The 27069-nt window shown below is 40.4% G+C and overlaps 1 protein-coding gene across 1 annotated transcript in view; it reads left to right on the forward strand.

Moving 5' to 3' along the window:
- Window positions 1-1155: 1155 nt before the first annotated feature.
- The window catches only part of LOC107228056 (protein timeless homolog), an 87990-nt gene continuing 62076 nt past the window's right edge, over window positions 1156-27069 (forward strand). Inside the window, exons 1-14 of the mRNA XM_015669401.2 lie at window positions 1156-1647; window positions 1722-1875; window positions 2053-2233; window positions 2327-2461; window positions 2577-2672; window positions 2913-3076; window positions 5768-5882; window positions 6043-6305; window positions 6630-6762; window positions 6843-6997; window positions 7825-7952; window positions 8042-8198; window positions 8430-8510; window positions 12367-12467. Of these exons, the coding sequence (XP_015524887.1) occupies window positions 1554-1647; window positions 1722-1875; window positions 2053-2233; window positions 2327-2461; window positions 2577-2672; window positions 2913-3076; window positions 5768-5882; window positions 6043-6305; window positions 6630-6762; window positions 6843-6997; window positions 7825-7952; window positions 8042-8198; window positions 8430-8510; window positions 12367-12467 (1957 nt within the window). The 5' untranslated portion in view covers window positions 1156-1553. The remainder of the gene's footprint in view (window positions 1648-1721; window positions 1876-2052; window positions 2234-2326; window positions 2462-2576; window positions 2673-2912; window positions 3077-5767; window positions 5883-6042; window positions 6306-6629; window positions 6763-6842; window positions 6998-7824; window positions 7953-8041; window positions 8199-8429; window positions 8511-12366; window positions 12468-27069) is intronic.

Here is a 27069-nt window from a genome sequence, read left to right on the forward strand (position 1 = left end):
ATTTAGCGAAAATTCTGACTTCGCGAGCGCTCCAAATGACTCGACTTATCCGATATTTAATTTCTGCATCGATCTCCTGGGAATGATATCGGGCAAACGACATGCAGGTGTAGTATTACACGTTTCATACCTCGATGAACGTTCAATGGAACAGAACACGCTGGCCGGCGTTATCGATTTGCTGGAGAGCGCGTTCAGAATTAGACAACGAGCTCGTTATACACCGTCGATTAATTCTCGCTTGCCTATAATATTTCCCACACGGGGTACATGCATATATACGCACCTGCGAACACGTTGAATAAATATACGGGCACGCGGCGTCTGCCAATTTTCTCTCTGTAGATCGCTTTCGGCAAAACGAATAAACGACTGCGAACACGGAGTGAAAAATCCCGCAGGGTAAACCGATGGCGCTTTATGCAATTCACTCTGACCCGCCACTGATCGCTTCCACCTGAAGTTGCCGACTCTGCGGCGGTTTTGAACTTTAGAGAGATTTTTTTTCACGAGTCTGCGAATGCCGTTAGAAGATTGAAATTTTAATACAGTCGCAGTTCGCTCAGTTCACATCTAAGAATAACGCCGACAGTATAATTAGACGTACGATTAGATGTGCGATTGTCATATCGGGCATAACTGACGCGAAGTTGGCTATTTATGTACGGAGAGAATAACAGAGCAGATTTTACTCAAAACTGCAGTAAAGGACGCACACATCAGGTTTGTTGGTAAAATATACTTGAAACAGTGAAAACCATCGTGCCCAGAGTAAAATCTGCTACATTTATAGTGAAAAAATAGGTGACATGGGTATTTCTTACCTACAACCTTGATGCGTTTTTCATTTCCTGAAATTTTCAGTCAAATCCGTTCTTTTTGTTCTCTCCGAGCGGATGAGACGCGACGTCGAAGGTTCACTTAACGAATTTGACACGAGTAACCCGAAGATAACGTCAAGATCGTCTTTGAATCGAACTTCTGCTTGATATATCAAAATTGGACCTTTCTTCTGCACCAAACATACGTACAACGCTATTAGCAGTTATCCGTGGAACAAATTGCCGAAGAGAAGAAGGTTCTAGCAATCGAACACTTCGCCTAACGCTAAACGTCGCAATGTTGACAAACAGTTGAGTCTCGTTATTCGTAGGTAGGTATAATAAGCCTAAATAAGCAATGGTGTGAAGTTAGAAACGTTTACGTTGTTAAATTCAGCATCGATCATGAGCCAATCAGCGTCCCGGCTGCGAGTCACGTGACGCTCGGCATGCTTTTGTTGTTATTCAACTTGTTGCGTCCCGCGCTTGAGAGCTCGCGGGGTTCGCCTCGCGTGTTTTTCGCAACGATAAACGTTCTAAGTTCGGTGAAACAGTGAATTACGAGTGAAGCAAAGACACGGGGCGTGACCAGGGAGGCCGGGGGGGGATTCAGTCAAGCCTGAATAAGTGCCAAGTGCTGCGGTTCGCCCGGCGTGTCGTTCGTAACCTCGAAATCTGGACCCGTAAACACGGTCGGAACGGTCTTGAGGCGTGAGCGAATGCTGCTCGACAATGTCCAGGTTTCTTTCCGCTGAAATTGCGGCGACCTGCGCTGCGCTCGGTTTTTACGATGGGAAGAAATATCATTTGGAGAGGGACTGCGTCGGTGAGTTAATCTGTCTGTTTGGTTCGTTAACTTTCTATGACTCTTAGCTCATCCAAAGACTTTGTTGTTTGCAGAGACGCTGAAGGATCTTATAAGGTACTTGAGACGAGACGATGAGAATCACACCATCAGGTCTTACCTCGGGCGCATGGAAATCGTGCAGACCGATCTCATCAAAATACTTGTCGAGCATTCTAACAAGGAAGATGTGTTCGAAGTTAATCTGCGGTGAGTTCAAGTCAATCTTGTCGCACATGATTCTGAGAAATTTCTGTTAGCATGTCCGCAGAAAACTCCAGATTTAATTGTTCAAGTTCGGGATCAAATGCGGGGAAGTTCAAGTCAAATTTTTATGACCACCCTGGCGCATTGGCGATTGTTTGAATCACACAATTTCCCACGCAGTTTGTTAGCCAACTTGACCAGTCCTGCGCTTCTGCTCTACAACGAGGAGGTGCCGACTGACTCGGTCAAGCGCCAATGTTACCTACAGCTCACGGCCCATCTTCAGGGATACAAGTTTATGCTAGGCGACGAACGGTTTTGGTCGGTGCTCTGTGAGAAGCTCGGAATGATATTGAATATTGTAAGATGTTTTATTGTCGCTTCGTGATGCAGGCCGATACTTGATATTTCCACAGCTTGGGAGTATTACTTCTTTGATTGTTGAAAATTCCAGCCCAACAACGAGCGATCCGAAGACAGAGGCCTCGTCATTGAGAGGATTTTAATTCTGGCTAGAAATGTTTTGCAAATTCCAGCTGATATCGAAAACGAGAAAAGAGTCGATGGCGAGGGAACTGTGCATGATCAGGTAGAAACTGGTTTCGTCTTGTCGACTAGTTGAGTCTCGAAAGAGGAACTACACGACTAGCTCTAACGCAATTGTGCTCACTTTTCATCGTACAATCACTTTTACATATTTATAGGTTCTCTTTGCACTTCACACATCTGGCATGGTTGACATGTTCCTATTCATTGCCAGCAACCAAGACGAGCAACAGTACCAGATGCATATTCTCGAGGTGAGTATCGACGAAAAATTACTGTGTACATAAGATGTATCGTTACTTTTGAAAATCCACTATCTGCTGAAATATTTTGAACCAATTTTAGAACAACCATTTCTGTCTCTGAAAATGTTTGTTACTCTTTTCAAATTGGTCACAAACTCAGCCTGAGACGCTTCGATACAGTCCGTGCTTGAACAAAGTTTAATCCGTCTTCTTCGTTTCACTTGTACAATTTCCTCTGGTATATTTCAGATCGTGTCTCTGATGCTGCGGGAGCAGAGCGCCAGCAAACTTGCTTCGGCAGGATTGCATCGAAGCACAGCCGAAAAAGAACGCGGCGAAGCCGAACTCCTCGCAGGTCGTCAAAGAGAGAATCGTGAGAAGATGGAGAAGACGCGGAAGTATCTTGGATCCAGGTGAGCTTGCCCATTCGTCTCTCCTTGTGTCACTGGTGTAGCAAAAAAATTGCAAAAATTAGAATTAAAACATAACAAAATGCACGAGAAAGAAAAAACTTGGCGCGAATTAATCCTTTGTCCGCAGTGCGGAAAACGCGCTTGAGAGAAGCGAGGGAGGGTTTCGTTTATTATCGAAAGGACGGGTTGAGCCGGGCGGTAGCAGAAAAGGGGTTCCTCGATTCGGCAAACGTATTATGATGATGAAAAATTGCCGTTGAGGCTTTTGCCGGACATCCGTGCGCGCGCTGTTCCTACGTGAGAGCCAACGCAACGGCAAACGCTGGATAAGAGTTTCGCGAACGTTGGAGAAAATGCGGATTCGCGCACCCCTCGTTTTCACTTGCACGAATGGTTTTGGACGTTCTGAAAAACCGTTTAATTTTTTGATTTTTCCGCACTTTTTTCTCTTGTTACGACAGAAAACTCTCTTGCGCATCAGATTTTTAAAATAATTTTTTTTTCGAGACAGTTTTGGTTTTGACACATGATATATTTGTATACACATGTGTAAATATAATATGCACATCCGCACGTAGAGGGCTTGGGTATTTTTTTTATTACCCATTGAAAGGCAATTTTTATTTCATTTCACTTTTCTCCGTTTTACGTTTTTTGCACTTTAGTACCCCTAAAGTCTCACTTCCGGTCGTACCGTTGACCGGCCGCAGGTCCCGCAACCATAAATTTTATTACGGATCTATAAATTGCGGCGAAGCGGTGGCGAGCAATTCACACATACAAAAAGGAGTCTTTATTTCTGTTTCAAATACACACTCCCTGGATTGTTGCGTTTACACGTTTATATGACACGTGTGTACTATGTATTATACACCTATGTACAAATACATACAGCTGTACATACGCTTGCGCACACGAGGGAATAGAGCGGCTGCGGTTTTAACTAACACAGCTACATTTGCCGTAGATCTACGCGCACAATGTATGCATGCATGTAGAATTTTACGTATCCCCTGCATATTCGCGAGGAAATGCAGCTTCGTAATCGTCGAGTAGGGGCAGAGAATAGGTATGACCTGGTTTGCAACGATAAGACTACGCAGACCTGCAGTTTCCACCGCACCCTTCTGCTAACTCGTTACTTTTATTCATATCATGTTCGAAGACTGTATTACATCCTCATTGAGTCACCGTGATTTGCAGGTCCTTTCCACGTGCTTTGCATTTTATGTTTTATCTGCAATAAAAAATGTGACAGTGTAGCTGATATAACAGGTTTTGGTTTTACAACTATTTCCTTACCGCGCCGCAGAACGTGCGATAAGAAAAACAAAAATTGGTATTCCGATTCGTTGTGTCAAGAATAGGTGCTATATACAGACTGGCAAAAAGAGTCGGATGGGGGGGATTCGGATAGAACACGGTTTCAGTTAAGAGCCTGCGTTAATTGACACCCTTTGGCGCGTTCATTTTGTAGGTGAAGGGTTTTGGGCTTTTACTTTACGATTTAATGTCGGTTCTACCCAAAATTGCACGCGGATAATTCGCCTCTACGACATTTTAACCGATCAATTCGTATAAGTGATTCAATTGCGTTCGCCGGTTCCCGATCGATTGGCGGGGTCGGATTAACGTGTTAGATTTTATTCTTTCACTTCGATATTTGAAGCGAAATAGCACCGACGGATTCTATTATCAGAAAAATTTCAATAACTTAGCCATGCTCGTATATGCACCGCGCGTACGTAGCGAAGGGTGGTGTTATACCTGCAGTGTATATACACCCGGTTCTTTGGAACTCGGAGGAGATAATCCAAATCCAATTTTGCCCATAACTTCTGAAAATCCAATCAATGCAATTGAAGGCACCTGTCACTGCCAGATAGTCTGCTAAATTACGTTGGGGTGTGCAGGGGTGGCCTATGGTATGTATGGCGCGTACCCACCATTCAACCCCTCGTGTTGCGGACCGTTTGCTCTTCGAAACTATTCCCGACCCCGTTTACGTGTTTTTGCCATTTGTATGTTTTTTATTTTTCATTTACTTATTTATTTATTTTTTTTTCAAATTACTACTTATATTTTATCAGAGAAAAATCTGGAACAAAAGAAGTTAACCACTCCAACTTGTTTTATTTATTTTTTCCGAGCCTATCAAGATCAGACACAACGAATCTGTTGTTTTTTATTCTGGTATCTTATTATTTTCTTTTTAATCCAAGTTCACGTATAATAATTACGGCCGACAATTTCAGCGGCGAACGGTTTTTCTTTTTTTTTTTTTTTTTTGCTAACAAAGAAACTGTTACCTTATATCGAACAATTAATAATGAAATTCGCTATAGTAATAAGTAGAAGCGGCAGTCATATCGGAGGATTTAGAGGGCTTTATTGTATATAATTATACCTCTGCTATCCAGAAAGTTTGTTATGGATGACTGGAAAAGTTGGTGGTAGAAACTTTAGTTCGCGTGTAATAATAATAATAATAATAATAACAATGATAATAATAATAATAATGATAATGATAATAATAATAATAAATGTTATGAAATCAATAACGATAATAACTAGTATAAAATACAAACATGTGGGTAATTAATGTCAAATGCATACGGAGTCCTATACAGAGAATTTATGGTTCTCGACAAATGTTACATCCAAGTTTTTTTTGTTTCTTTCTCGTTACAGACACTCGCGTTTCGGGGGTACCTTTGTCGTTAGAAACATGAAAGCGATCGGTGATAATGACTTGATTTGCCACAAGCCTTACGAACCGGAAGCATTGAAACTCGGTCTAGAGAAGGTAAGTTCTTTTATTTTTTCCGTTTCATTATGCCTGTAAAGATACGTGTTGATTTTTGCGGGCGCTGTTTCTGTCGTTTTATTGACGAAAATAATTTGAACGCTGGAGAAAAGGCGAATGTATGTCTTGTGTTCCGTTATTCCATTGTTGACAAATACAGACAAAGGTAAAACGACCGAAGAATAAATTGCTGATGAGAGGCGACAATCCGGAACGACTGTCCGCCCTCAGCGTGAGGCTTTTCTTGAAGGAGTTTTGTGTAGAGTTTTTAAACGGAGCTTACAACCCGGTTATGAGATACGCGAGGTCCTGCATAACCGGTGGAAATCGCGCCCAAGCTAACGACGAAAGTTATTATTTATGGGCGTTGCGGTACTTCATGGAATTCAATCGCCATTACAAGTTCGAGGTGAAATACGTCAGGTGAGTTACCCTCCATGAAAATAATCTGGTAATATTCAAAAAGCAAGTCGGGCGAAAATGCACGGTTATAAAAAAAATGTCCCAGCAGGTCGACTAAGATTTTTGGGTTGGTTTAACCGTTTTTTAATGTATTACTAAGTGAGAAAAAACAGCACTAAGTACAAATTAAATGTTAAAATTGTAATAATTAGTGTTATATTTACTAACAGAAATGTAACAAATGACACAACTATAAAGTGGATCTGCTGCAACATTTCGTTTAGTTATGTTTTTCTAATAGTGTAGGCAAGAAATATGAAGGGAAACGGCCTTTCGATTTTACAGCGAAACTATATCCACCGAGGTCTTTCATCTCGTTCAGAGACAATTGGAGCACTACTACGAGATGATGGTTACCGACAAAAAGAAAATTCCGTTGTGGTCGCGGCGGCTTTACCTTGCCCTCAAGGCTTACGAGGTGAGAAGACAAAGTAACGATTAAGATTTTGCTTATTCACTTTGCCAGCGACATCTAATCAGCCTGCGATGATTTTCAAGGAACTGCTCAACACCTTGGCGGCGATGGACAAATGCGCCGAGGAGGCTGTTCGAAAATCGAGCAAGGTCATTAAGAGCAACGTCTTTTACGTTCCCGAGTATCGGGAGACGCTTTTGAACCAGTTGCTGTGCTACAACGAAGTCACGATGTCAAGGTTCGTTGTTGTTCGATTATTCGATTCTTGGCTTCACCCCTTATCTTCTTATCAATCTTCCTCTTTTGTAACGACGTTTTCACGAGGCTGGCAATGAAGCCAGCATAATTTTCATTCGAATAAGATAATGAAGAGCGAGAATGAAAATTTTTTCAAATACCTTGAACCTTCAATAATTTTATACAATTATGAGGATAAAATTGAACTACATTTTTCTGCTGCTAATTCTGGCTGCTACCTTCAGCTTCATGACGGTTTCACAACCCTTTTATCAAAATCAAACACCGCGGTTTGAATAAAGAAAAACACAACGACGAATGCATCACTCTCGGGGTCGGGTTAAACTTTTATCCAGATAGGAGGGACAGTCTGTTATTTGGCGTATTCGGAATGCAGGAACCCCTCTGAAATAAACATGCAGGTCTTGGTCTGCGATCTATCGATCTGTGGGTGTGAAAATTCCGCGGGTCTACGACCGGCCAAACTATATTAGCTTTATCCACCCTCCTCTCTTCCTTGGCTCTAGAAACTTTTCGACGTTGACACGGTTTCTATATTTCACGCCTGTCCCGCGTCTAGAGCTTCCGGTATCTGACAATTGCAGACGCGTTAAATTATCCGGTAACTGTAAACCGCTACAGTCTCTCTTCCTCTATCTTTCTATCTTTGTCTCTTTTCCTCGTCGAACGCCGAGCTAAAACGAGCTTGATCCGCTTGATCGATTCTGTGTAAAACTACGTCATTATAGGTGTGTTTATTCGAAACGACGTATTTAATTTCCCCAAGCTCTATTCACCCTTTTCTGTTTCTTTATCAACACCACGTAGAAATTATCTCAGCGATCTCGTCCAGACCGTACACGTGTTTCTGAAAATGCTCGAGGCGTTCTGCAAACAGGGGCAAAGCATCGTCGTTCAAAGGATCAAGGCTAGGCAGAGACGCAGGGCTTCAAAAAGTGAGCGGTATTTTTAAAAGTGAATTTTGTACATTCGAGGAAAAGTTAAAACAACGCCAATTTTGACATTTTTTTTTCTTTTTCTCGAGAATCTAAGGGCACTAAGGAAAAACCGCCGACGGCAAAAAGTCTGGATCAACGGTGGGACGAGGCAACTCCCGAATTGGCTGCCGTTATGAAAAGTTCAACCCTACCTGAGATCGCGCCGTTTGATGCGACTCTAGATACGCCGATCGACGATCAGAAGTGAGTGCATTTCAGTTTTTTTCTTTCTTTCTTCACCTGCACGTAAAATTTTTGGATTGCTGTTATTGCGTCGAATAGTTTTTTTTTTTTTCTTTTTTACAGTCCATGTTGAAAAAAATTAAGAGAATCGATTTTCAAACATGATAGATCGTGTAAGAAACAAAAAAACAAAGAAAAAACTATCAATTATTTGTTCGTTACTGATAATATTTCTTTGCTGTCTCGTTTCAGAGCCGACGCTATGAAACGAGTGCAAAAATTTCTTCGTGTCAATAAATTTGACGAGGCGATTGGCCTACTACGAGCGGCAAGGTAAGAATCTTCATTTATCATCTTATTTTCATAATTATCTCCATCGTCGTCGTCGTCGTCGTTGTTGTTGTTACTATCATCATCATTAACAGCGAATTTGATTCGTCGCCCACCTATATTTTTTATTCCTATTCAAATCCCTCTTGTGGACGAAAATCAGTCTGAGGGACAAACGGATGAATACCTCGAGATTGTTCGAACAAAGTTTGCAATGTTTTTCAGATGCAGGTTTCACGTACCTTATCCGTGTGGTATACATATACGTAAGGGGTATTCCACGCCAACTCGACAAAACGCGATTGTCCCGAATTTGAATAGCACTTTTGAATTATTTCAGATTTGTCTTGCGTGCCGTTATTTTTTAGAATATATTTTTCAAGGTAAATAGGACTGTCATTTTTAAAAATATCAAAAATTCTCAAAAATTCTATGATCAAAGACAGTCATTTTAGGCCAGGTCCGGAAGTGGATTTTTCTTTCTTTCTAATGTATTTCACTAATTTCAAAAGTGCCTGACGTAAATATCTTTGAATTTCCTTCTACACCCTTAATCAAAAAGAAAGTTTAAAAATAAGAAAAGAGAACAAATACGACGATGAGATAAGCCATCGAGATCCGCACGGTACTTATAACCGGGTCAAGTACTTACTCGGGTACCTACCGCGAAAGAAGCGGAGGAAGAAGAGTCGAGAAATGTTTTCTTCTTTGATTTTATTTTTTGCTTTGTATTGTTTCGTTTTGTTTGTATTGTCTTTTGCGTTTTTTTTTTTTTTTGTTTTTGTTTAATTTTTCTTTCTATTCTATACCGGCACGCGTGGGTGGCGAAGACTCACCCCTTCCTCCGTTATACCGCATGGAGCAGAGGACCCTCGACCAACGCCTCCATTGTTTTATCAAACAAAAGCGTCTGGTATAACAAAGCTATTAGTCAGCTTGCTCGTTGTCCTGCCTTGGAACCGACTGCTTTAGATCCACTTTTATCGCTGAAAATAGTCTAGTCTAACGCTTCTAGACTCTGTACCTACCCCTACCTAGGCGAGTAACTTCACCACTCTACCGTACCTGTGTAGGGTACACATAATGTATAAGGCGGTGGCGGAAGTTTGTCGCGAATAGAATTACCTCTTTTTTGGTTAATCCTTGTTTTTTATCTGCAGCTTGGTAGGAGTCTATGTCTTTTAAAGTGTGGAATTGCACTGGTAAAGAAAATTTTGTAACAAGGAAGGTGCTTGCTAAGTTTTAAATACCTGTCTGCCCTCGTTATGAAATCATGCTTATTTTGATTCGATCAGGTCTAGCTTTTGTGTTATACCGGTGAAAGTGAATGTTTATCGTTTTGACTTACCTTTTTCGATTCAGGGTGTTTTGTTACTTACAACAAATACCAGTAAGTCAGTTACAACGAATGACAAAACAACCCGAATCGAAAAAGGTAAGTCAAAACGGTAAAAATTCAATTTTTGCTGGTATTAGCTGTAATAAACTAAAACTAGACCTGCTGGAATAAAAATAAATATGGTTTTATAATGAAGGTGGATAAGTATTAAAAAATTATTAAGCAGCTTCCTTGTTAGAAAATTTTGTTGACCAGCGCTGTTAACGTATCGAAAGAAAGAAACTGACGCGTTTTCTTGTTGGACAATTTTTAATTTCCTCGATATTGAATTGAATTAAATTGCGAAATTTGTTTTATGTAGTTGATCTTCCTATTCGAAACACCGATGATAAAGTAAAAGACGAGATATTTTGTGGGTACAGGATTTTTTCGATATATCAAACCTACAACCTGTCGGGTGTAAATGAGTATAGGTATAGTAGATACGCAGACCTTCGTCGGTATGCATATTTACGTTTCATTAAATCTGAAAGGGGACACTCGCTTCGGAGGAAAATTCTCTCTACCTATATATTATGTATATCTATGTACATAAGGCCCGTCGGTTTATCGAAGCGAACCACGTCCGTCCCTCGGATCCGTCCATCTTCCTTTGAAGTCCTTGGTGAAATCATTTTCCGCACTTTTCCTGCTTATCGGCGAGGAAGGTTTGTGCATCGAAAATCCATCACCAATTTATTATCAAGTGTTTTCAACGTATTTTTACATACATTTTTGGTTTTGAAAAATCGTAACCTCGCAAATATTTCCCGGGGGATTTCGTTGGGCGGATTCGCGAGAAATCGAGCATATCGTTTGTAATCTAGGTCAGGGTGCTTTTCCCTTCGAAACCCCGAGGGTAGTCGGTCTCTCCCTGTATTTCCATTGTTTCTAGCTTCTCAATTTCTCATTCAACATCCGTTTTCGTATATTCAGCTGATAAAGTCTATATGGATACGTCGCAGTGCTAATGCTGGAAGGATTTATACGTTTATACGTCCTTTTGACCTATGAAATTATTTTATTCATCATTTAGCTTGAAAATATGTTCCGAAACGATTGGCAATGATGCAAAAAAACCATACGCCCTTTTGGCTCTAGATAGCTCTCTAAAGCAAAAAGGGCGTATGAAAGTATAAGCTCTTTTGTAATTAGCACCGTGACGAATAATAAACTGGTTAACCCTTAGACATTTTTCAACTCAATATTTTGGCCTGAATTTTGTTACTCGAGAGTTTTTGCGGGTCGCTGATCACGAATCTGAAGTTCAGAGTTTGATCATTTCTAAATCCAAGATGGCGGATGTAAAATCGAAAAAACTATCACAATTCGCTGATTCTGGGCGAAACTTGTTACTCGAGACTTTTCGGGATCATACGAAGTAACAAAGATTATTTGAATGTTTGTAAATAAACTTTGATAAGGCTAGGACACGGAAATATTTACTATGGGACGCTGGGAATCCCGCTGTGACTGAAAAGCGCGAACTTGTCCGCACACGACGGTTTTGTACATCAGATTCTGAGCGAGATCGAGCCGCGAAGCAATTTCCCCTGTTTTCATTCGACTTCATCAGAAGCACCGCCGCAACAGCAGCAGCATCAGCAGCAGCAGCGTAACCCAATTTCCCACCGTTCATCTCGGTTCCATTGTTATTAAAGCCCTGTCCAGAAAATTCCAAACGCATTCCATCGAGCCGAGCCGACGCCGAACAGAGCTTTCGGTCCTTCGAACGACCGCGTCCTCGTCCTTCCTGCTCCTCCAGGTTCACTCGGGGGCTTCACGGGCTCCAAGGGATAAAGGAGGGCCGGGCAATTAACCCCTCCGCCTTCGTAACAACCGCTGATATATTGGGAGCGAATTATTGTTCCATGGGTTGCAGCTCCGTACGTCGGCCGACTCGAGACTTATCCTTAAAGCTCTGCCGGGCGAATCGGAGAATTTAATCACGCGGGATCAAATATTCGGTACTTGAGTCTGCCGGTGCACTAACTTAGCCTCGACGGCGGATTTCAGTCAAGATTTATATTTTAGTAATTTTCGTAACGTATGTACGTATATTCAAGTATACGCACTAAAAATTTCATTTTGATTCGAGATGTGTTCTCCAAGTTACGCTCACATTTGCAAATATGCCCTGGAGCGTTTTAAAGTGCTTTTGAAACTTTGAAAGCGTTTTTGGAAAAATTATGCTTTCGCAAAATGGTGAGCAAGATTTTTCAGAAAGCGCCGAACCGATCAGTCTAAAATATTTACACAAGCTATATGAACATATCTTTCAGTCCTTGATCGAAGGTCTTTTCTCGCCGGTAAATATCACGTCAGGGGAAAAGATCATTAGTGTTCAATTTCTGAATGACTTTCACGGAATTGACTCCGCGAATTACGTATATCAATGTGTTTTATTTATCATGGCTTCCAAGATTTCAGACAATCCTAATCATTGTTGTAACGTCACTAACTTCATCCTCATGTTTCCAGGGAGGTTTGGCCGGAAAACGACAGCTTTGGACACGCAGGGATGACGGAGGAAGAGGAATTCATCGCTCTTCGAGAAATCTATTTCGCTGACTTGGGCCTTGGTGAGTACTTGCAACGAGTTTGCTTTTTCTTTCTTCATCGTCGTCATCTTCTTCAGATTTCCGTAATCCTGTTATATTATCAAATTTTCGCCAAGTATGCGACGTTCTCACTGCCCTCCGCGTCAATACCGACGCAGCTTTGTACTTTACCACACTTTTCCCTGTCTTCGGAAATTCTCGCGTCCAATTTCCACCCCCCTCTTCATATTTTTACGGTGGTTATTAATACGCACAAATCGCGCCTGCAGAGTTTTACACGTACCGCAGACCTACGGGTTTCACTAATCTTTTAATCAATTGAATTAAATTCCTCGAGTCAGGCGAAAATACTCGCGGGAGCTCGGCCGACGCGAGGAGACATGCACTCACTCCCAGGACGAAGACGAGGACGATGCCGTCGCTTTTCCTCAGTCGAGAGGGGACGCCTTTTGTTTGCTCACTACTCCGAGCTATTTAGTTTGTTGTTTACGTGCCTCAACTGACGTCTCTCGCTTTGCATACTCGGCTACAAACGCGTACAAAAAACCCGACTGTGCATTCTCGGCCAACGAATTTTATGAAATTCGATATATACATATGTATAAAATATGTATATCGTATGCGGTGTACGCGAATTTTCAACAAGCAGCTGCTGTCCGATATAAGAATTTTGCAGATTTTAAAGATATTGCTTTGGTCATTTTTTTTTGCCTCTCTCTGCCACATACGTATATAGGTTTTTTCTCCCTCGTACGTACACACGTAAGTTGAAATTTTACCTCTTTCTCCCGATACGTGGGAAACTCCTGGCTAGTTCGAGAAAAGAATACAGAGCGAAAATATCGAAGAATGAATTGGTGAAAACGGCGAGAAAAAAAAGAAATTGGTAGAAAGTTCCCAACACGCAATGATTTAACCCGCCGCCGCGGTTCGTTCGTTCCTTGCGGGTCCGCCGCTGGTAATAAGCGACGACGTATATCACGTCGCAAATTTAATTAAACACCCTGACGCGGTATTCGTTCGTTTCATGGTTCTAATTTATGTATGAATAACTGCTCGCTGTTCACAGCCGTGTTGTTCCCCGTTCTCTTTCACTCTCTCTCTCCCTCTCTCTACTAAACGCCAACTTTTCGTGCTTTACGATAATGATGGAATCTCAGCCTGCATGGCTATTAAACCTGACGTTTTTTTTCTTCTATTTTTCCCCAAAATTCAAAGACAAAATTTTTTTTTTTAACGAAGGAAGAAAATAAAGTCATACGTTTGTAGCCTTTGTTTTGATCGGAATATGTTTCAGTCTCTTTCGCCAAGTTTCTTCTACTATTCCTTATCCTCGTATTATATTTGATATAAACACAATAAATTGTCATTTGCACCGATCGTCTGTCGAATAATAATTTTGTCATGGAAGTTGATTATTTCGAGGATATCGGATTGATCTGTTCGTTACACGCGAGATTGAACGTATAAATGTGTGTAGGTAGATATTCTTACGAAATGGAGTGAATTTCTCGTTATCTTGTGACTTTCCTCCTGACAAACAGGGGCGAATACCTTGTTTTTTCCCTATAAATTATACAAGTTATATTATACATCGTATATGCATTCCATTAATCTTCTCGCGTTTTTTTAATACCGGGCTTCTACTAGCTTTTTATACAGCTGCTGCGGCAGCCAACCTTTCGACTTTTAGTTCGCGCCTGCGAGAGCCGTAGGTAAACCCCTTCCCTTCTGCTCCCTTCTTATTCGTGGCTGCTGGATGTAGGTATAAGCTGATGCTTCAACGAGTATGGTCGTTAAATGTTAATTCTCGTTACATTTTTTACTCTCCTTTTGTACTATATGTATATACGGAAAGAGATAGAGAGATAGAGAGAGAAAGAGAAAAGTGGATGACGTACGTGTTTCTCTCTTAAATTCCTACTATTATGATCAAACATTTTTCAACCACTTGACGAGCACGATGCGATTTTTATGTATAATGTATATGCCGCGTGCAGATATCTCACATGTGTTAACCCTTTCAGTCACATAAGCCACTATAGTGGCACTTTTCTTTCTTACCTTATTTTTGTCATTTTTTTTTATATTCCATGCAAAATCTTGAATTTCTTTGCATTTTCATATATAAAAAAAAAAAAAAAAAAATACCTCAATTTTAGAACGATTTGGATTTATTGTGAATCCATAATTGTTTATGATTGTTATGGATGAACATATTCAAAAAAAAAACACGTATTTTCTTGAATGTAATTCGTTAGCGGAGAAATTGGGTAATCAACGTAGAGTAAAAATGCTTGGAATTCATTGGTTGACGAACAGAGATCTCATAATAGTCATTAGGTTTACAAAATTCAATCCTAATGTCTCAAATAATTATTCATATAAATCTCATTAAAGAACACTGTCTAAAACAATGTGGATGATTCGACCTGTTTTCACCCCATTTTAGGGGTTGTTTTTAGTTTTATTAAATTGTTGACAACAGATTCGCATTCAACGTCAAAAAATACATAGGAACGTATAGTTCCACTCCCGTGCAAGAAAAAGAAAAAAACTAAATTGCGCGACCGAAAGTGATAAGGTGTATACTGTGCGCACCTTCGCACGTTTCACTTCGAGCAAATAGAACATTGTATTTTCATTCTCTCGGTCTTTACAGGCAATTCGACGAAGATTGGCGTCCAAGAATTCTATAATTAAAACTCACAAATTGGTCTCGTTATACTTATAACACAGCGCAGACCTACGACTGTATATAATGCATACCTACGTCAGCGGTTTTCGTGAAATCGTGGATTATGCAGAAGTAACTTTGTTCACGGTAACAAACGGGGCTTTGAGAGTTTGCTTATCGGGATATACAAGCCGCGTACGTGTGTATAGGCGATGGCGGGGGTTAAGACGCGAGTCAAAGCGAGGCGAGGCAAGGCTCAGCTCGTGTACATTGAAGTTAATTGCAAGAGGTTGAAATTCATATTTGGAGAGCTTAACCGTTGATTTCGGTTCTCCGGCGGTCGTCGGTGAAAATCTCAAACTCCCCGTCCCCTCCCCTTTCGCCCCTCCGATAAGCTCGGCGTATCTGTACGTGGCGGTGGAATATAACTTAGTTGGATTGTTTTGCATTATGCATTAGCTCGGGAGAGAGAGAGAGAGAGAGAGATCGACGACTAAACCCTCTCAAACACTCCGGCACAAACCAATGTTAAACAATGAGGGACCGCCCTGTAGGTACGCCTCCTACCCCCCCCTTCCCTCACATATGCGGCCGTCGTCCCCTGCAAATACATGTAATATGTACTCCAATTTATCCTTTTTATCATGCTGCAAGCTAGCAGCTGGTGTATCTGACTTTTTTTTATACCATTCGAAAAATGTTTTTGATATTTAAGGGGAAAGTACAGCTTTGACGGTCTAAAATCATGCTTACTTTCAGAAGTTTTTTTTCTTTCCAAGGCTCTATTATTTGTAGTTTCGAGAGAAGAATATTTTAGAATTTTTTCATTGAAATTAACAACAAAATGGTGGCATACCGCATATAACTAGCGAACGACTTTGAACTCGAGTCGATAAACAAGTTTTAAAGATTGTGTAAAAATTTCAAGTTCATCGGAGAAAATATGATCCGTGACGTGGTCGTTCGCTATTTACATGCGCCATGCCGCCATTTTGTTATTAATTTCAACGAAAAACTTTTGAAATATCCGTGAAACTATGAATAATAAATCCTTCAAACTCAAATTGCTGCAAGTGTTTTCGTTGAAAAAAAAAACTCCTAAAAATAGGTACGATTTTAGACCTCCAAGCTGTAACCCTCGTCCTTTAATTGATACGTATCTTTTTTCACCTCGTCTCACAATCGATAAGATGAAGAAAGAGGAAACCGCGTACCGTACCTATCTATTTTTAACCTGTACGCGTTTACCCGTAAAGCATCGATTTTCTCGTCGAATACGTAGTGAAAACGGGTGGGAAAATTGTTTTTTATCATCCCAGGATAACGAGAGCATAGTTCCAGTTCCATAAAACTATCCTCCATCACGCGTGCTGATTTTATGTCATTTCCCGCATTTCTTTTCCAACTTGCCTATAAGAAATCCAGCTCAGGTTTTTATCGATAGAAATTTTATGATCCTCCTGCGGTGGATGGAAAAATCGCAATTGCACGGAGCAGGCTGATCGGATTGCGGTTGGTCTCTCATTCCTTCGAATGACCGTGTCGTTGGAGAAATCCTGAAAATCTATCCACTCACCTAAGCTGCTGCAGCGGCGGCGTCCAGGTATGGTACGGTGTATGGACCTTGCAGAAAGTTGGAAGTTTCCAGACTTCGGTACACCCACGTCTGGTGAGGTGGAGGAGGATATCTGGGCCAATGGAACAGTTTGCAAACACCTCGCGGAAGACTCGACTCCCCTTATTCCCTTATCCGTTTCTCCCCTATCCACCCCTTTCACCCCTTTTCTACACGAAACGCCAACGTCGCACAACTGTGTGCAACTTACACGGACGCAATTTCGAACCGAAGAAAATCCCCACGCCAAGGCGCGCGTACGTACGTATATAATATACATGTATATGTATATATATGTATATATGTATGTATGGGTGTGTGGACGTGTCGATGCAAATTGCAAATTGATATATCAATTCCCGAGCTTTTCCAGATTCTGTAGCTATACTTTTTGTATTTGCCAGGATACGCGAAAGCCGGTGCCAAATGAAGAAAACACGTGCGAAATATATTGTTCGAGAATAGGTATATTGTCATCGTTACGATGCTCTATTTGTATACGTACAGTAGATGATTGTGATCGTTACGTAGCTTTAATTCTGCACGAATAAAGGAAACACTTTTTTGTGATAATAGATATAGAACAAAAGAAGCTGTTGTAATCACCCGGAAAATGAAAAGTTGAGTTTTGTATGCGATCAATTTTTTTGTTCAACGATATCGCGAAAACGAGTCACTGAATTTCAAGAATTTTGGTCTCAATAGACGCGGCATTTCTAAACTTGGAACCGATTAGATTTTGCCTTTGATCGGTTCATTAACTTTTCAATTATTTAAGTAACAAAATTCTCAAAAATTAAATAATAATGATTACATCTTGAGAATGGATAAATGGATTTGAATGAAAATTGGTACTCGTCGGTTTGTTTGTGGTAGCTGATTACGAATTTGAGGTCAGATTTGCAAAATCCAAAATGGCGAATCCAATATGGTGGAAAAAAATCTAATAATATTCGGATTTAGTTAGAAATTATCAGGCGAGAAGTTTTTGAGTCACCGATAACGAATCCAAGGTCAGACTTCCAAAATTTGTAGTGGCGGATCCATTATAGTGTCGCAAAATTTAAAAAATTAAAAAAATGGGGACATTCCATGTAATATGGTAGCTGAAGGCTTCTGAATCGTTAATCACGAATCTGAATTTGCAGTTCGAAATCCGAATTGAATAGTAGTATTTCATTTTTTCTCTCATCGAATTTTCACGTGCAATGAATGACGCGAAAACATTTGAAAGAAATTCGAAAAAGCTTTCCACCGATAGTTTCGACGCAGCGTAGACATAATCTTTGTTTTTTCCCACTGCGTCGTTACACTCGGATCAAAGACACCGAGGGACGAATGTTAAACCGCTTATACAGTCAAGCACGCGATTTTACCCGCGTTCGACGTTACGACGTTGTTGAGTTTGTGAATAATTACGCTTGGTTTGCAATTAGACTCGGCAAAACGTCTGGAGATGACGTCTGAGATCGAGACGGTGTGCCAGTCTGCGTTTAACTGCTCCTCGCGTTAATGACAAGCTATGGTTATGACTGAAGCTGCCCGCTGCGAAATCTTGCCAACGATACCTACAAACCCATAATAAATTCTTCACGAGAGTCTCGAACGCGTTTCACGACCGCTTTGCAACTAATAACGTTGGAGTAAAATTTTTTGCGGATATTTGAGAACAAATTACTGACGTAAATGACTATACTAATTGTAAGTATTGTGAATTTTTCCAACGTTATTTTCGGATCACAGTTTTTTTTTGTCGATCGTCAAACCCTTGCGCGCGTCGGAATTAATGGACCGATTTTGTTTTTGTTCATTTTAAACCGGATGCTACGGAGACTTGAAAAGATTTAAACCGCAGCGATTTGTCAAAACTTGATGGGTTTTTTCAGTGTACCGAAATTGGGACTTTCGATAAGCAGCTGATACTTTGAGCAGCCAGAAAACCAAGAAAATTATTTGTTCAAAATTAAAATTCAGAAGGAGCAGAATCCCGAAATGACGAAATGCCGAATCTCCTGAGGATTTGGAATTTGTGAAATTGGTCAACTCGATGCTAGTTTCATCAAGATTATCTTATTGTATCCGACAATCGTCTGTGTCGTCAAAGAAAAAAATAACGCAAGGGAACGGGCAACATATTTTTAATAACAATTGAAGAGTAAATCTTTTTTCTCGTTCGTTCGATTTATTCGAGACGTTACTGCATTAAATCGCGTTCCACATTCACGTCAGCGCCCTCGCGTCTCTGCACAAGCGTAACGCCATCTATAAGCAGCAACTGATGACGTTGGAAAGAAGAAATGTGATCCTGACGTCAAAGGTTGCAATCTTTCGGTATTTCGTCCATTCTCTCATAGTGGGTTTCGGGATTTCCACCTTTCGAGTCTGGTCAGTTATTATTGATATAAATTCAGATTCGTAAATTTTCGAAACGGTACGAGTCTGACATTTGAAACGTTGACTTTTTGACTCTTCGGTATTTTCACAATTCAATATTTTTCGGTTTGTAATCTTGCCGATTACCAAAAAAAAGAAAAAAAATCGGATTAAATTTATTTATACATTTTTGCGTTGTCATATTTTATTTTTCTACAAGACAGCTTTTCGCATTTATGATTTTTTTACGTTTTTAACCGGTCGTTAATTTGACTTTCGGGATTTTATCTCGTCGATTCTTTGCTCTTTCGCATTTTTGTACCGTTTTCTCCGTTTATCTCATGGTTTCTAACGGTCCTGGCAATGTTTTGGAAATATCTTTGAATTTTTCTTGTGTCCTGAAAAAATTCTATTTTCCAGGTTTGCTGCGAATGATATATTTATTAGTGTTCACCGAGTAAGTGTTTCTAAAAAAGTGGATACTCGTCTCGAATCGCGTTTTTCGTTTTTCCCTGCCAACAGGTTGTAGTAGAAATAACGTATACCTATCTCGTACGTCGGGCCGATTATGCACACTCAATAATATAGATTGTAGATTTATGTGAATTAGAATATAGAGGAGGAACGGCGAAACTCCGCGTGAAACACGTAACCTTGCAAATGGATCATTTATATTGTATCCGAGGCTGCCGCTGCCTGCCTGCGCAAGGAGTGAGTGTTGTAACGTCGTCAGTTCTCAGAGCATGCCGGCTGTTTTAGGCACATACGGAATGTTATTACTAAGAAATTACATCGCACGCTACGCCGGCGTGAAACAGTCCCATTATTATCATACTATATCCACGTCTCGTCTCTCGCGGCCATCTATCCGTGATCCCCGACTTTGCATGCCTAGGATTAACTAGGATGGACTAGGATCATTGGGATTGCTTTGGGAGTTTTTGTTTCGCGATAAAAAATTTGAAATTTATATTTTTCTTACATTTGTTCGGCCCGTAAAACAAAAGCAATCGTGATTATCCTAGCTCACGGGATATGTATATAAATAATAAAGATCTAGTCTTTTTTTTTAACTATCATGTCTTCACAGCACGATGCCAAAATGACGTATTTTATTCCGGAAACTTGACGCCGGCAAGGCTTCAGTCCGCAGAGTTGAGTGATGTTGAAAAGCAAAAAAAAACCAGCAATTCGAAATCTCCATCAGAGGGTTGTTTGGCAATTGTGCGTAAATTTCACATCGAAAGTTGGTTATAGAGGCTTTCGACGGGTATAACCGAATCTCTCGGTGAATTTTACAGTTAAGCGATCCTCGATAGCCCTATTTCAATTTACATAAAAAGCGTCGCTAAGGGCGAGGTACAGCTTCCTTTATCCACCCTCGAGTCGAAACCCCTCGAACCCCCCCCCCCCCCCACACACACACACACACGGGACGCACCCTCGAACCGTAAAAACGTAATTGGCTAGTGAGTCATTGATTCTGCGGAGATGCGAAAAGCGCCTCGAATTTCACCGCGGCGTGCCAGCCTCGTATATATAAAAGGTTGTGTACCGCCGATAAGCTCGATGAATATACTTTGAGCACGTTTACGAGAATTGATTCGTATACTTACATACATATATATATATATATATATGTATACATACAGGTATAAGCAGGTATATATTTGTATGTATACCTAGGTGTATCAATCTTTAGGCTCGTATAACTTACAGAGTTAAACGATCGACATTAATTTTGGTTTTTTTTTCGATCGAACATTTACTTTATAAAAGCGAGCGTAAATCGATACGAGTGTAATCATCCAAAACGTTTCTCCGACGAAAACAGTAGCGGTAGGCATATCCGATTCAATCGAAATGTTCATTTTTCAAACTGATGAAATAAAACAGAGATGGAGGAGAAATTGAATCTCATCTCCGAATTCATATCTCGTTTGCCACGTGGAGACGAATCCGAAAATTACGAGCTACACGGTGTACTTGGATACGGCGTAAGTTTGGCACACAAGCCTACGAGGCTTTATCTTTTTCATCTTCTCGACTCACAGATGATTAAGTTCGCCGAGCTGCTCGTAACTTTTATCGAGCGATTTCAAAGATTGAATTTTTCACCGGTGAAACTCTCCATACGTATACCCCACGTGTAGGTATATGGGGCATTCCACGTCAAATTATCAATCCATTAACCTCATCCGCTTAGATTTTAATCATATTCTAGTATGACGTTCATACCGATCCGAAAGGGTCTCGGAATTGTTTGCAGTTTTCTTTTAAACCACCGATGAAATTTGGGAAAAAAATCGCAAAACCAATTCTGAAAACGCTATTTTTAATAATCGGAAAAAATTCACACAGATTCTATAATTCGAAATGTGATTTTGAACACAATTTCAAATAGTTATTATTGAGATCCCACTATATTTGTGTGTTGCTCAAAAATCGTATCTTGAATCATCGAATCAGTGTAAATTTTTTATGATTTTAAAAAATAGCTTTTTCGTAATTGCTTTTGCAATTTTGTATAAATTTCGTCAGCGGCTGAAGAAAATCTGAAATAATTCCCGAGACCCTTTCAGATTGGTAATAACATCGTAATAAAAAAATGATCAGAATCGAATGGGACGAGGTACATGGCTGCTAATTTGACGTGGAATGCCCCATATATATATGCTAGTCAAAATGCCAAGTGGATCCCCTCTCGCCTGCAGGCAGTAGCCATTTTTGATCACGTCGTTGAGGCTTTACGACAGAATCAGCGCTCCCAGATTCCTTCCGCCCCCTCTTTCTCTCTCTCTCTCTCGCTCTCTCTCTCTCTCTCTGTCTCTCTTCTCTCCCTCTATCGCGGTATATTTCGTACATAATATATAAATACTCGAGTTAGTATAGAGAACTTGGGCTAGAGGACGAGGAGGGAGGGTTGGAGGGAGGGAGCAGGAGTTCACATTAAATTGCCTTCCAATAAGATTATTCAAATTCCGAGCCTCGTCCGTAGGTCTCGATGCCCGTTCACTCCGACACTTGTGCGCATGCGCGGACGCGAATGCGAACGCTGACTTATATTGGATCCGTCCGCTGCTCGGCACAAACGACTTTTCCGATTTCCGACGTATCTACAAGTATGTACTTATATATACGTGCGGCAGCAGCAGCGGCAGCAGCCTGCATCGAACGGTTGAAAATTATTTTACGTATATATATATATATATATATATATATATCTTATCTTTTATCTTTATTATTTCTTTATACCACCTGTTATAGAGCTACATGCTTCTCCGAGCTGCAGCGGCGACGTTTCTTCGCCTATTGTAGCGAAAATAGTCTCTTCCCAAATCCGAGACATACCGTTTATGTAACGGACAGAATCCGTTCTGTTACGTTACGTTCGTGACAGATAAGCAAGTTGTCAGGGGGAGTTACAAACATTTTTCCTCTCTGATACGATCCAAGTGAATGAAGATTTGTTTCTTTTTTTTCTTTTTTTCCTTCTTTCTTGAAGCGTGATCTTTCCGATTGAATATTCGCTTTCGTACGAGAACGAACGCTGATGCAATTGTAGACGTAATATCAGTGCAGAAAACAAAGTGTCTGACATTGCGTAAGGTAACTATTTACTTATCGAATCAAAAAGATTTACATAATAATCACAGAATTATTAAAGGGGTCGTCTAGAGTGAAGAATGTTTTTTTAAAGGTTTTTTTCGGGTATTTTTTTAAGACAAACCATTGAAATGAAATTTCTCATAATTTTCACATTATATTAATTGACATTTAAACAAACTTTGTGAATTTTTTGGCGTCGAACTATTGAATATAAACCGATGTATACTGTCCGATAGGAACGTATGTATAGAAAATGTGCTTAAATGAAGACATGATTCCGGCTGTTTCGGTCATCTCAAATCAAAAAAATAATCGGCATTTTAATCTTCAGGTTTGAAAGTAAAAAATTTGGAATTTGCAATTTTTTTTTACATCTGTATAGCTCGTAGAACAAAAAAGCTACCAAAGCCAGCAAGAATATCCTAGTTCAGGCGATAGGTATAGGTATAATAAAGATTTCGTGACTTTCTCAATTTTGGGAAATTCGACATCGGCTCTTAGCCAAACTATTCTTAAAAGATTTAGCCACAATAATATGAAAAAAATTGAATCGATTTTTTACACTTATACAATAGACAAACCCCCTTAAGTAAATCCCACAGAGGTTATCTAAGTTACTTTTACGTGGCTTGGTACAGAAACTTAAGAAAAAACATTAAGGATATAAAGAATCAGTAAATTAATTACATAACGAGTCATTTTGCATTTACTTAGATAAAACGCGACGCCCCTTATCGAGTTGTACAATCAGTAAAGGGATGAATGCAATATTCGCAAGTATACACGCGATACTTGTGAGTATTTACAAAGTAGGTGAGTACAAACATTAAGGAGTACACGATGCTGGTTTTATCGCGTACTCGCAGCGGAGACGTGCAACGGCATGGCTGAAAATGCACGCAGTGAGGTTCATACGTATGTGAGTACGTGTAAGTTGATGGCAGTCGGGCGTCCTGGTTGGCGGTACACCCATTGCCTCTCCTCTTCTTTCTTTTCCTTTTTCTCTTTCTCTCTTCTTCCCCCTCCTCTTCCTCTTCCTCTTCCTCTTCTTCTTCCTACTCCGCAGGAGATATCGCGAGACGAACCTACGTACCTACTACACCTACTACACCTACTTCAGCGAGGCAATTTCACATAAATTATTACTCCCGGGCCGCGAGCCGGGAATCTTCCATCGCCCACCTTCAACCCCTGCAACACTGAACTTGATCTTCTTTTTCATTCCGCCGCTCCTCGTGCTTTTAATTTACATAACATTTTGCCACTGCCAACCGTACCGCTGTTGCTCTTGTCTCCAAATGCAGTTCGCTAGACGATTTCTTGTATATCGTTTCGCGTTTGTAACCCAACCTCTTTGATCAGACTTTGTATATTGTAACACTGGTAGAAATTTATATATGGAACCTTCTATACTGTCTTCCAAGTTTTATTCATATACGGAACAGTGAATTCACCATACGTTCACTGTTTATTCGATTTACAAATACAATAAATCTACTACACAATTTGGTAAATTCGAATTACTTATTTTGTGTTTTTCTTATAACTTTTAGTAAAATCAAACATCTTTATCGTATATTTATTTTAGAAGTGAATAATGGTGGAGGCAGAGTAGAACGAGAAGCTCGTTGTACCAATCAGTCCATTATCACTTGACCCGCTTCCATTTATCACAGACCACACTGAACTAATTAGCAAATTATGGTCGTTCTCTGTTCACTCTGAGCGAAATGCAACCCAAACATTTTTCCAACTCCTCGTAAAGTTCAGAAACAGACTTTCACAGGTTTTTTTTGCTCAAAATCAATTGTGCAAAAACATAAAAAAAAAAATAAATAATATATATATATATATATATATATGCATACATATATATGTTTCCATTAAAAAAATTTCCGTTTTACCTTAACTTTGCCGATGTTTTACAATATTTAAACAATCAATTTTAGTTAGGAAAACTGAGAGAGCTTTTCTGCGATGCTTGAACAGTACCTAGATATTTTTTATATATTGTAAAACTCATTGTTGAAGCAGATATCACTTAATTATTTCACCGTCAATTCCAGTCTTCCTTTATGGGAAAAATGTAGCCTCGGGTTAAGGTGACAAAAAGCTTATTGCTGGACGAACGAATGCGTGATAAAGACAGAAAGGTAAACAAAATGGATAAACATAATAATCGAAAAGAAAAGGAAAAATGAATAAAGGAAAAAACAAAGAAAATCAGACAATCGGGGGATATGTAAGGAGGTTCTAAAAATCGAGATGATATTTACGGCCGGTGTGCGGAAAAGGGCATTTCGTATCACATTTCCCAATTACCGTGTCGGGTGAAACCTTTTGCGCCCGGGTGCGTTTCTACTCCTCCTCCAACCACCGAAGCTATCTTCCATCTTTATATACACAACCCTGAAAGACCGTAAAACTTTCATGGATCGTGTACGGAATGAAATCGCGAATAAGAATGCCCTATTTCCAGTTATCGCCTGTGGCTATATGCCGGGTGCGAATCGGTTGAATCGGTTGGTCGGTGTAAGAGAACCGGAGAAATATGCTTCGCGATTGATTTCTTTTCCTTCTTTTCCTCGTTTTTTACCAAACGGTTAAAAGAATTCAACGGCACGCTATATTTGATTATCTCGACGTTTTGAGTTGTGACGTTACAGGACTGAATAATATCGGCGGGGGGGGGGGGGGGGGGGGGGGGGGTGGTACAGTTTGGATGGTCCAAAATCATACCTATTTTTAGGATTTTTTTTTTCGAAGAAAATGAAGATACTTGGAACGATTTGAGTTCGAGTTTATTATTTACAGTTCGACGAACGTTTTAGAATTTGTTCATTTCGCGACATGCCGCCATTTTGTTATTAATTTCAATGAAAAGATTCTAAAATGTTTTTGAAATTATGAATAATAAAGCCCTCAAACCTAGATTGCTCCAAGTGTTTTCAATTTCTTTAAAGAAACTCCTGAAAATAAGTATGAGCTTAGATCGTTCAAGCTGTACCACCACCGCACTCCCTCACCCTAAATCTCGCGGCAAACTTTGGGCAGAGTAAAACTACTCCGACGATTCGCTGCAACATATTGCAATTATTTCGAGATATTATACCAAGGCATCATCATAATTCTTGTCGAGATGACGAAAGCGTAGGTATAATAATGCCACGTTTCTACAATATCTCGGAGTGTAACGTCAGCTGTCGCTCGGCACGTAGGCGAGATTCCTGCGATACCGTCGCAAACTTTAGGTGAAAATCTCTGCACCCTTGAACTTCTCGCACCTCGCTCGTGAATCGTTTGTCAGAGTACAACAATTCCAATTCACAAATCTAAACGAATTTCACACCTGCCGTGCTCGTAATATTTACGACTGATATGATTCATGTGGTTGATAATCGAAATATCTTTTCATCCCGCTTGATCCTCCCGATAATCGGCGTGGGCGAGAATTGGCGTCGTTTGACCGAAACACGTCTGCGAAGCCGGACCAGCGAGGGTGAGAAGCGCCGTTTATGTACGAGGATTCTTTTATCGGTGGATAAACAGCGAAGGGCTGTCCGGGTCCCGGAGGTTAAACCTGCGAGGTTCTGGGATAGAAGGCAGGGAGTAGACTGGCGACGGGTATTTTTCTCCCTCTTCGTCCTTTTTGCCACATCTTTTTTCTCTACTCGCCGCGAAATTGAACGTCTCCGAGGGACGGGGACCTCGCAACCCTTTAGGAGGCCCGGGGGAAGCCCCTTTCCTCTCCTCTCCTCTCCACTCTTTCGGCGCGACCGAAACCCAATCACGGCCGCTTTGAAGGAATTCGAAAAGAAACGAGAACCTGCAAACATACGTTTTCACGCCAGGTGTCGCCCCACCCTGATCTTATCGACTTTCGACTATTCAATGAGATCAGACCTGGATGTGGTGGCGAAGAGAAATGGGGGGAGGAAGAAGCTCGCGGGTGGAGATAGTTTCACTCATTTGATCGCATTCTCTTTTCTCCATCGTCACTCGATAACGATGATTAAGAATTTGGACAGGGTGGCCGCACACCTGGAAAACTTGGAAAACTGGAAATGTCAGGGTATTTTTAATTTCATCATGGAAAAAAACTGAAAATACCTATCAGTTTTGCTATCATGGGAATTAGAAATGATTTTTTTAGGTAACTAGTTTACTTTTTTTTGTCAAGAAAACAAAATGACTTGAAGTGACTTTTTTGTCCATTATATTTTTCTTCGACTCGAATTGAAGTCGAACCGAATATAGAGTTAACAAGTTGAACAATTTAGGTCTCAGTCACTTACTGGTGAAAACCTGGAAAAATCATGACATATTTTTACAATAATTTGTGATCACCC

The sequence above is a fragment of the Neodiprion lecontei genome, chromosome 1 (genome assembly GCF_021901455.1).
Source record: "Neodiprion lecontei isolate iyNeoLeco1 chromosome 1, iyNeoLeco1.1, whole genome shotgun sequence".
Taxonomy (NCBI): domain Eukaryota; kingdom Metazoa; phylum Arthropoda; class Insecta; order Hymenoptera; family Diprionidae; genus Neodiprion; species Neodiprion lecontei.